Source organism: Erythrolamprus reginae, chromosome 6, assembly GCF_031021105.1.
Source record: "Erythrolamprus reginae isolate rEryReg1 chromosome 6, rEryReg1.hap1, whole genome shotgun sequence".
NCBI lineage: Eukaryota > Metazoa > Chordata > Lepidosauria > Squamata > Dipsadidae > Erythrolamprus > Erythrolamprus reginae.
The window spans coordinates 45,369,409-45,378,098 of record NC_091955.1 but is presented as its reverse complement, the minus strand read 5'-3'; the positions used below and the strand labels follow the sequence as shown (position 1 = coordinate 45,378,098).

General features: G+C 36.7%; 1 protein-coding gene across 7 annotated transcripts in view; it reads left to right on the top strand.

The window, feature by feature from the left end:
* The first annotated feature begins 266 nt into the window (after positions 1-266).
* The window catches only part of MDM1 (Mdm1 nuclear protein), a 32,559-nt gene continuing 24,135 nt past the window's right edge, over positions 267-8,690 (top strand). For 2 of the 7 annotated variants that reach the window (XM_070755661.1, XM_070755660.1), the window contains exons 1-6: positions 674-813; positions 3,425-3,539; positions 5,527-5,891; positions 7,122-7,256; positions 7,769-7,945; positions 8,395-8,513. In XM_070755661.1, coding sequence (XP_070611762.1) covers positions 766-813; positions 3,425-3,539; positions 5,527-5,891; positions 7,122-7,256; positions 7,769-7,945; positions 8,395-8,513 — 959 coding nt within the window. In that variant the 5' untranslated portion in view covers positions 674-765. Of the gene's footprint in view, positions 442-665; positions 814-3,424; positions 3,540-5,526; positions 5,892-7,121; positions 7,257-7,768; positions 7,946-8,394; positions 8,514-8,690 lie in introns of those variants that run through there. The other 5 variants (XM_070755664.1, XM_070755662.1, XM_070755663.1 and 2 more) reach the window with 5 other exon arrangements.

The window sequence follows — 8,690 nt, the reverse complement described above, 5'->3', positions numbered from 1 at the left end:
TATCAACAGAAAACCACCTTATCCTACATCGGTTACACAACCACCTAGAGGAGGAAGAAAAGACGATTACTGTATAGCGATATCTCCAAGACGGATCAACATTAACAACCCACCCGGACGCACAACTATCCTCCCGCCGCGAGCAAAAAGGCGTTCCCACTCGGGAGACCCGCCGGCAGTTGGAAAGGGCAGAGCCAGTGGGGGCAGCGAAGTCAAACCCTCGTGCAGGCTCTGATTGGTGGTTTCTCGCGCAGGCGTGCGAGGCCGGGAGCCAAGTAGGTCGCGGGGCTTTTTGTCAAGGAAACGCCAGTGTTTACGGCTGTGGTGTCCTTCTCTACTTCCACCGCAACTGCCCTCTTTTCTCCGCGCAGGCGACTTGCACGTTTTCGCTGCCCACGTCTCGTTCCAGCCAGGTGAAGAGTCATGCCTGTACGCTGGAAGGTGAGAGTGGGCTGCCGTCGTGTCCTCAAGCGATAGGCTTCTCCCTTCTTTCGCTCAGAAATTTTAAGCCAGAACAAGCCCTCGCCTTCCGTTCTTTATCCCTTCTCTCCTCCCCTCGCGCATACTTGGTATTAGTCGTTGTGTTATTGGTCGTTTCAAGAGAAGCCGCCCATTGTCGCCGCTTCGGGGGTTTCTTCCCTCTCCACCAGCAAATAATCCGGGTCGGCGGCTGTTGGTTATCTCGGTGACCCTTCGCAAAGCTCAGCCTAAGTGGGCCCAGGATAGGAAGGCAGTGAGCTCAGTAACCTATCTGAGTTAGTTAGCATGTGGTTACCAGCGGGAATGAGCTGGCATGGGAAACTAGGATCGGTGGTAAGTCTTAAGGCCGGGTCTCTCCTTATTCAGATATTAATTAAAAGATGTACGACAACGGGGAACTCCATTGTCTGCTCTGCTTGGTTTCAAATGGAAAGAATTCTAGCATAATAATTAACATAATTGGAGCCTGCCAGAGGAAAGGTGGGAATGTTCGCTAAAGGCAAGGTTGCTATCATAATTAAATTTATTTATTTTATTTATTTGTCAACATTGTATAGGATGGTAGTTTGTACAAACATAATATAAGTAAAAAGTAAGGATAAAAAAGGACAGTGGGATAGGAACGGTAGGCACAGTGGTGTGCTAATGAATAAATTATTATAAATTATAATTATTAATTAATTATACATTATAACTATAAATAATTATAAATTGTACCATTTATAATAGAAGATGACTATCTTTGCATCTGGGGCATGATATACTATGGTCTGTCTCAGTGTGTTACTGAAATGAATTGGAACAGCAGAAAACCTCTTGGATATTTATGGGATGAGCTGAGCTGTGGGAAGTGCTATTTGGATTCTTTGCTTTGAGTATGTAGAGGTAGTTAATTGAGTAGGAGGAGATGCCCTAAGTTTGTGAAAATAAGGATGACAGTGTAACCATTGTTGAGTGAAAGATTAAAAAAATACATAAATCAGTTTGCAGTAGTTCAGACAAAAGCTAATTTACAAACCCACTGAAGTATGAAGTAAAGAGAAAGCTGGGTGGCTTTTTAAGAAAAAGCGCCCAAATGATGATCACATGAATGTGGGATGTGACAGTTGAAAATGTAAGGACTGGTCACAAGGCTGGATCTTTTTCACACTTGTAAATTTAAACTGTTGCTAAACAAGGCAGTCAGTAAGTAAGAGTTGTCTGTACGAATCCAAATACTGTTTCGCAGCCTCATTAGACGTTCATTCCAACTTTGTAAGAAGTGATATGATATCTAAACAGACTTCTTCAACCTTATTTCATTTAACTGAAATGGTATTCCAAATAGTTGGAATACTATTTCAATACTGGAATACAATTGGTAAGTTTGGAATGGCTTTGGAATGAAATGTTTATAAATCGAGTCTTGGCGACCTTGAAATACTACTCACACCTATAAAAACAGTCTGTTGTCCTTCAAAAACAGCTTCTTTAAAAAATACCATCCCAACATTTGGATCTTCGAGATTTGGATTTTAATTTTCTTTAGTAGTTTAAGTTATATTCTTTCAATTTGATGTACTATCTTGTAAGTATCGTAACCCAGCCCTAAACCTATAAAGTAGTTTATAAATATAAAACCAGCTTCAGTCTATTTCCACAGTGAAGTTAATGTTGCCTTATAAATTGGACAAAATATATATCATATTTACAGTTGCTAGCCTCATTGCGATGTTTAAGTTATTATTATTATTATTATTAATTATTATTTATTAAATTTGTATGCTGCCCCTCTCCATAGACTCGGGGCAGCTGGCAACAATAGTAGCAAAACAATATGTAATACAAATCTAATAATTTAAACTAAAAACCCATAATTTAAAAACATGCACACAACACACCATACATAAACAATGCCGCAGCATGTTATTAAGAGGAGTACAGTATTCCCATTTGTAAGCATATTGCTACGCTTAGAAAGACAGGGCTTCTGACAGATAATGTGCCATATAGAACATTATTTGTGATGATGTGGATTGATTTTTTGTTCTAATATGTATTATAGCTCTTAATTATTAAATAATAACTTATCTAATGTTTATAATTCCCTTTAATTGTAAATTAACAGAACAGTTCTAACAAAAGGACTTACCCATCCAGACTCTTTAAAGAAGCTAGTTGCTTTAAAATCTCAACATATGACTGTTTATCAACCTTTTAAAATAGCAGCAGCTCCAGACAAAGTGACTTATGACTTGTACTTTGCATTTATGACCATCTCACTACTCCTATTGTCATCTGATTGTAACTTGAGCATTTAGCAACGGGATTTCATTTATGATCATTTTCAGCATTCTGTAATCATGATCATAATTTGCAACAATTTCTTGCAAATTTTGGCAAAAATTACCATGGGAGTAACTGGATTTGATTAATGATGACAAGGTTCACTTAATGACCTTGATGATTCGCTTAATGACTATAATATAAAATCAGGTCAACTCAACTTGTAACTAGTGGCAATGACATAAATTGTGGTCCCAATTGTGATTATAAACCAAGGACCACCTATATAATCTCAAATATGATGTGAAGTTAGATTCTTATGGTTAAGTAATTTGAAGGAGACATTTAATAAATTCTGTTTTCTTTCTACAAGGCATTCCTATTAGTACTAAAGTAAATTACTATATGAAGGAATTGCATATACATAATAAGGAAATACTTAAGGAAATAAGGGATATTACAGATGTGAATGTAAGCAATTGGATTCAGGTAGAATCAAATAATATAAATAGGAAAATCTGTTAGCAAAATATTTTGTCTTAATTTTTTTACCATTATGAAAGATTTGACTTTTTATATCAAGTAAAAATTTGTACATCAATTCCTCCAGGTTTTAACTTTATTGAGTTAGGAAGAAATAAGGCATAAAATTACTATTTTACATTTTATATTATTGTAGGGATTAAGTGAATACAAAAGAAACTTCAAATGGAAGCAGTCAGAACAGCCTAGACTCTGCAATTCTACACATGAACAAAAGTGCCGATGGGCTGGCCTTCGATCAGATGAGTTTGGTAAGACAAATATTTTGTGATGTATTTCTTGTATAAGAAATACTTGCAATATTTACTGCTTTCTACATGCTAATTATCCAGATTTCATCAAATACATTTTATCATGCAGACTCATTGCTCCAGAGATTGCGGGTTGCGAGTCTCTCTTGATGAAGTTGGACTTAGGGGTTCAGGTGGGCTTGTTTCTCACGTACCTGCCTCCCAGCTGCGTGTCAAAAGTCCTGCCTGTGCTGCTCGAGGAGGTAGCCGGGTTGGCGGTGGAGTTCCCCAGACTTATTGTCTTGGGGGACTTCAACCTGCCGTCACTCGGTGAAGCCTCTGGACTGGCACAGGAGTTCATGGCCACCATGACAGCCATGGACGTGACTCAAATAATACAGGGTCCGACTCAGTTGGGGGTGGGAGGCACTGTTCTCCAGTGGTTCTCCTCCTACCTCTCCGGTCGGTTGCAGTCGGTGTTAGTGGGGGGTCAGGTCGACCTCGAGGCCTCTCCCTTGCGGGGTGCCTCAGGAGTCGGTCCTCTCCCCCCTGCTATTTAATATCTACATGAAACTGCTGGGTGAGATCATCCAAGGGCATGGGGTGAGGTATCATCAGTACGCTGATGATACCCAGCTTTACATCTCCACCCCATGTCCAGTCAACGAAGCAGTGGAAGTGATGTGCCGGTGTCTGGAGGCTGTTGGGGCCTGGATGGGTGTCAACAGACTCAAACTCAACCCGGATAAGACGGAGTGGCTCCCAAGGACAATTCCATCTGTCCTTCCATTACCCTGGGGGGAAATTATTGACCCCCTCGGAGAAGGTCCGCAACTTGGGCGTCCTCCTCGATCCACAGCTCACATTAGAGAACCATCTTTCAGCTGTGGCGAGGGGGGCATTTGCCCAGGTTCGCCTGGTGCACCAGTTGCGGCCCTATCTGGACCAGGACTCACTGCTCACAGTCACTCATGCCCTCATCACCTCGAGGTTCGACTACTGTAATGCTCTCTACATGGGGCTACCTTTGAAAAGTGTTCGGAAACTCCAGATTGTGCAGAATGCAGCTGTGAGAGCAGTCATGGGCTTACCTAGGTATGCCCATGTTTCACCAACACTCCGCAGTCTGCATTGGTTGCCGATCAATTTCCGGTCACAATTCAAAGTGTTGGTTATGACCTTTAAAGCCCTTCATGGCACTGGACCAGAATATCTCCGAGACCGCCTGCTGCCGCACGAATCCCAGCGACCGATTAGGTCCCACAGAGTGGGCCTTCTCCGGGTCCCGTCAACTAAACAATGCCGGTTGGCGGGCCCCAGGGGAAGAGCCTTCTCTTCCCCTGGGGCCCCGGCCCTCTGGAACCAACTCCCCCCGGAGATTAGAACTGCCCCTACTCTCCTTGCCTTTCGTAAGCTCCTTAAGACCCACCTTTGTCGTCAGGCATGGGGGAACTGAGACATCTCCCCCGGGCATTTACAATTTATGAATGGTATGTCTGTATGTATGTTTGTTTAGAAAATGGGGTTTTTAAAATATTTTTAAATAGTAATTTAGATTTGTTGTAAATTGTTTTTCACTTTGCTGTGAGCCACCCCGAGTCTGCGGAGAGGGGCGGCATACAAATATAAATAATAAATAAATAAATAAATAAATAGGGATAAATACAGTTTCATAGTTTGGGTTCATAAGATACCATTAAATACTATTAGATACTATTAAAACACATAGATACTAAATTAACTTGGTTCCTGTTGAGATTGAAAGAGAATATACTTAGATATTTGGTAAAAATAATAATTATTCATTATTGATGTGTATTTGGCAATAAAAAGTAGTAAGTCAGAAGATTAATATACTAATAGGTATTATCCAAACCACCATAAAAGAAGCATTTCTTTGATGAAATGTTTATGTACATTTTTCTTCTGCATGCATGCAAAAGAAAAAGAGTGGTGCTTACATTCTTTTTCGGAATTTTCACAATATTTGATATTGCATGTATTACAGGGATCACAAGAGAACCAAATTTTATTTCCAAGAGAAGAGTGCCTTATTATGACACACAAATTTCAAAATCTTTTCAATGGAATGGAGGTAATGACTTGGAAAAACATGCGTTATCAGAATTGGAAGTCAGTGAGCCAGTCGAATTACACAAAAGTGACAGCACGGATATTGAAGTGAATAAGGACCCAATTGAGACATCGGATGCACCTAGGCTTCCTGAAAAACTGCATCTCAACTCTACAGGATCTGAACTTGAATCAACTGAAGCACTTAGAAGAAGCAAGAAGTCAGTGCCCCAAACTCCAGTGCATGAAAATAAAGTATTAGCATCTACCAAAAAAGAATTAGGAAAAACAGATAATGGGGTAGGAAGTACAAAAAAAAGTTTGATTTGATGTTGTGAGTTAAAGCTCAGAAATAATTCATTGTAACTTCTTAATATGCACAATACAAACTTCCCTGCTTGGGTGCATTTCATATTCCTGAATTTTAATTTGCAGAATTTTCTAGACAGCCAAAATGGCAATTGCTGAAAGTTCTGGAAATCAGAGTCTACACATCTGAAAACTGCTCAGTTTAGGAAGAGTAATCATTACATTAGGAGAGCTGCAAGAATCTTTGGATTCTAATAAAGGATAAAACAAGCAATCCCCTTGGAAATCAGGTCAATATAAAAGAGATCAGATCAAGAGATTAAAGAATTATAAATAACAGAAGAGAAAATCCAAGGAAGAAATATGAAGAAAATTTTAATGTTATCCTACAATTTTTCACTGATAATTTAATCATACATATTTAATAGATTTTCCTTAAATTCCCATATAAGCAATATAAATTAGCCAAAAGGAAAAGCACAATAGAAAAGAAACAGTCAAGAAAGCTAATGTTGACATAATATTTAAAATAATTGTTTATAGGTAGACCTCAATTTATGACCACATTTGAGCCCAAAATGTATGTTAATAACAGAAAATTATTTAAGTAAGTTTTGCTCCATTTTACAACTTTTCTTGCCACATTTGTTAAGTGAATCACTGCAGTTGTTATATTAACACAGTTATTAAGTGAACCTGGCTTCCCCATTGACTTTCTTGTTAGACAGTTGTAAAAGGTAATCATGTGACTTTGGGACACTGCAACCATCATAAATGTGATTCAGTTGACAAGCATCTGAATGTAAATCACATGACCACAGGAAAGCTGTAATAGTCATAGTGTGAAAAATGGTCACTTTTTAGTGCAATTGTAACTTCGAACAGTCACTAAGCAAATTGTTGTAAGTCAAGGATTATCTGTACAGGCATATTGTTTCATTATTCAAGTAAATAAATTGCTATTGACTTTATATGAGAGCCTAAATAGTCCCAATGCTTCTGACAGGTTAAATCAAAGGCAGTTTTAACCACTAATTATAACAGGAACATAGATGTGAAAAGTATGTTTCCATGTTTGTATATAAGAAAGGTTGAAAATGTCATAAGATAGTTTGCTTTTATCTGCATAGTCCATGTTAGTATTAATAATGATAAAAACATCTGATATTAGACCACAAAAAGAAATAACATTCTGAATTTATTGTTAATATTGGTTTTCAGATCAACAGAGTTCTACAAAGGAGAGCAGGCATGAATATTTCGCGATCAAGAAGCTTCCCTAGAGGTTCTGAGTATCAAAGAGAGTTTGTTTGGAAAACCCCTCAGAAGCTTTCTCCAGTCCTTGCAGCAGATCAGGTAAATAAATATTTTAAGAAGTGTTTTCATTTTTGAAAAGTATTGCACAACTTTATACATTTTAATTTAAAAATAAGATCAATTTTGCTTAGTGAGGCTTTTTCCAGAGTTCCTTTGTAGGTAGACTAAAGTCTTAATAAAATACTTTTATTATTCTTGTTCAGTGCAGATTTACTATGTAGGATAATAACTTCATTGAGGCTTTTTCAATTATTGCTTTTTGTATTGTTACATACAACAAATGTAATATAATTTTGATGTATTACATTGCATGTTAAATGCTCTACTTTGTTCCAAGTACTCTATAATTGATTTTATTAGCTGACTTCTCAGGTATATACAGTTGTATTTTGAGTAGTATTGCCTGTAGCTAAATGGCTGAATCATTCAATTTCAACAGTTTAAGATTTTTTGCTGTGCAATAATGTAGAAGATATTAAACTAAGTCTTTTTAATTTCAGAGGCATAGTTACTCAGGTTTATAAAAAAATAATGTATTTTATAAACCAAAGTTTATTCACAGATCAAGTCCATCTATTCCTCCATTTAAGTCTCCTGTTATTATTCCTGAAACTGAATATGAAAGGAATTTCAAACCTTCACCTCCTATAAAACAACTGAAACAATGCTTTTTGGAAGAGAGTGAATGTCCTAGATCCAAATCAATAGAAGTCTTCTCTGGAGAAAAGGTATTAAAACATTATGTCCCTTTTCAATTAAAAAAATTCTATACTTAGAATTCATGATCTCGTCCTGGTGACTGCGATATATAAAGAAGTGATGCATATTTTTGTAAGATTTTAAAAAAAAAATTCACATAGACTTTTAAAAAAGTTTTTGATTTTTTTTGTCTTATTCATTAAAATTTTAAATATTCATTCAAACATTTCAAAATATGTTTTTTGAGCAGTATATATTTAAATTATTTCTGACAATTATTGAGTTTTTGAAGTTCACGAATATCATACTAAGAACTATAATCAGTATGTTCTATTGGAAACATTTTAAAATATATATTTCATAAAAATTAAGATTAATCATTGTGTTTAAAAGTTAGATGTTTAATAAATATAGTTATAATTTTAATAAGTTATAATTTATACAATCAACAATAAAGTATTCTTATTTATTTTTTTAGAATGAAAAAAATAAAATCACTTCAAAGACACCAGAAGTTTCAAATCCAAATGAATTAGAAACAAAGCAGAAAGCAGAAAAACAAAAACAGAAGTTGCTATGTTCACATAGACGTTTTAAGTAAGTGTAAGCACATCAGAATATAAAATGTCTTGAATTCTCTTTTCATTACATATAGTTGTTTAAATATAGTCAACTTTGAAAATGAGTAGGAGTGTTTGTTATCTCCTAATTATTTGATCAGTGGAAATGTTTCCCTCCTTCCTTGTGTTTAAGAAATAGAGATTGCTCAATGTC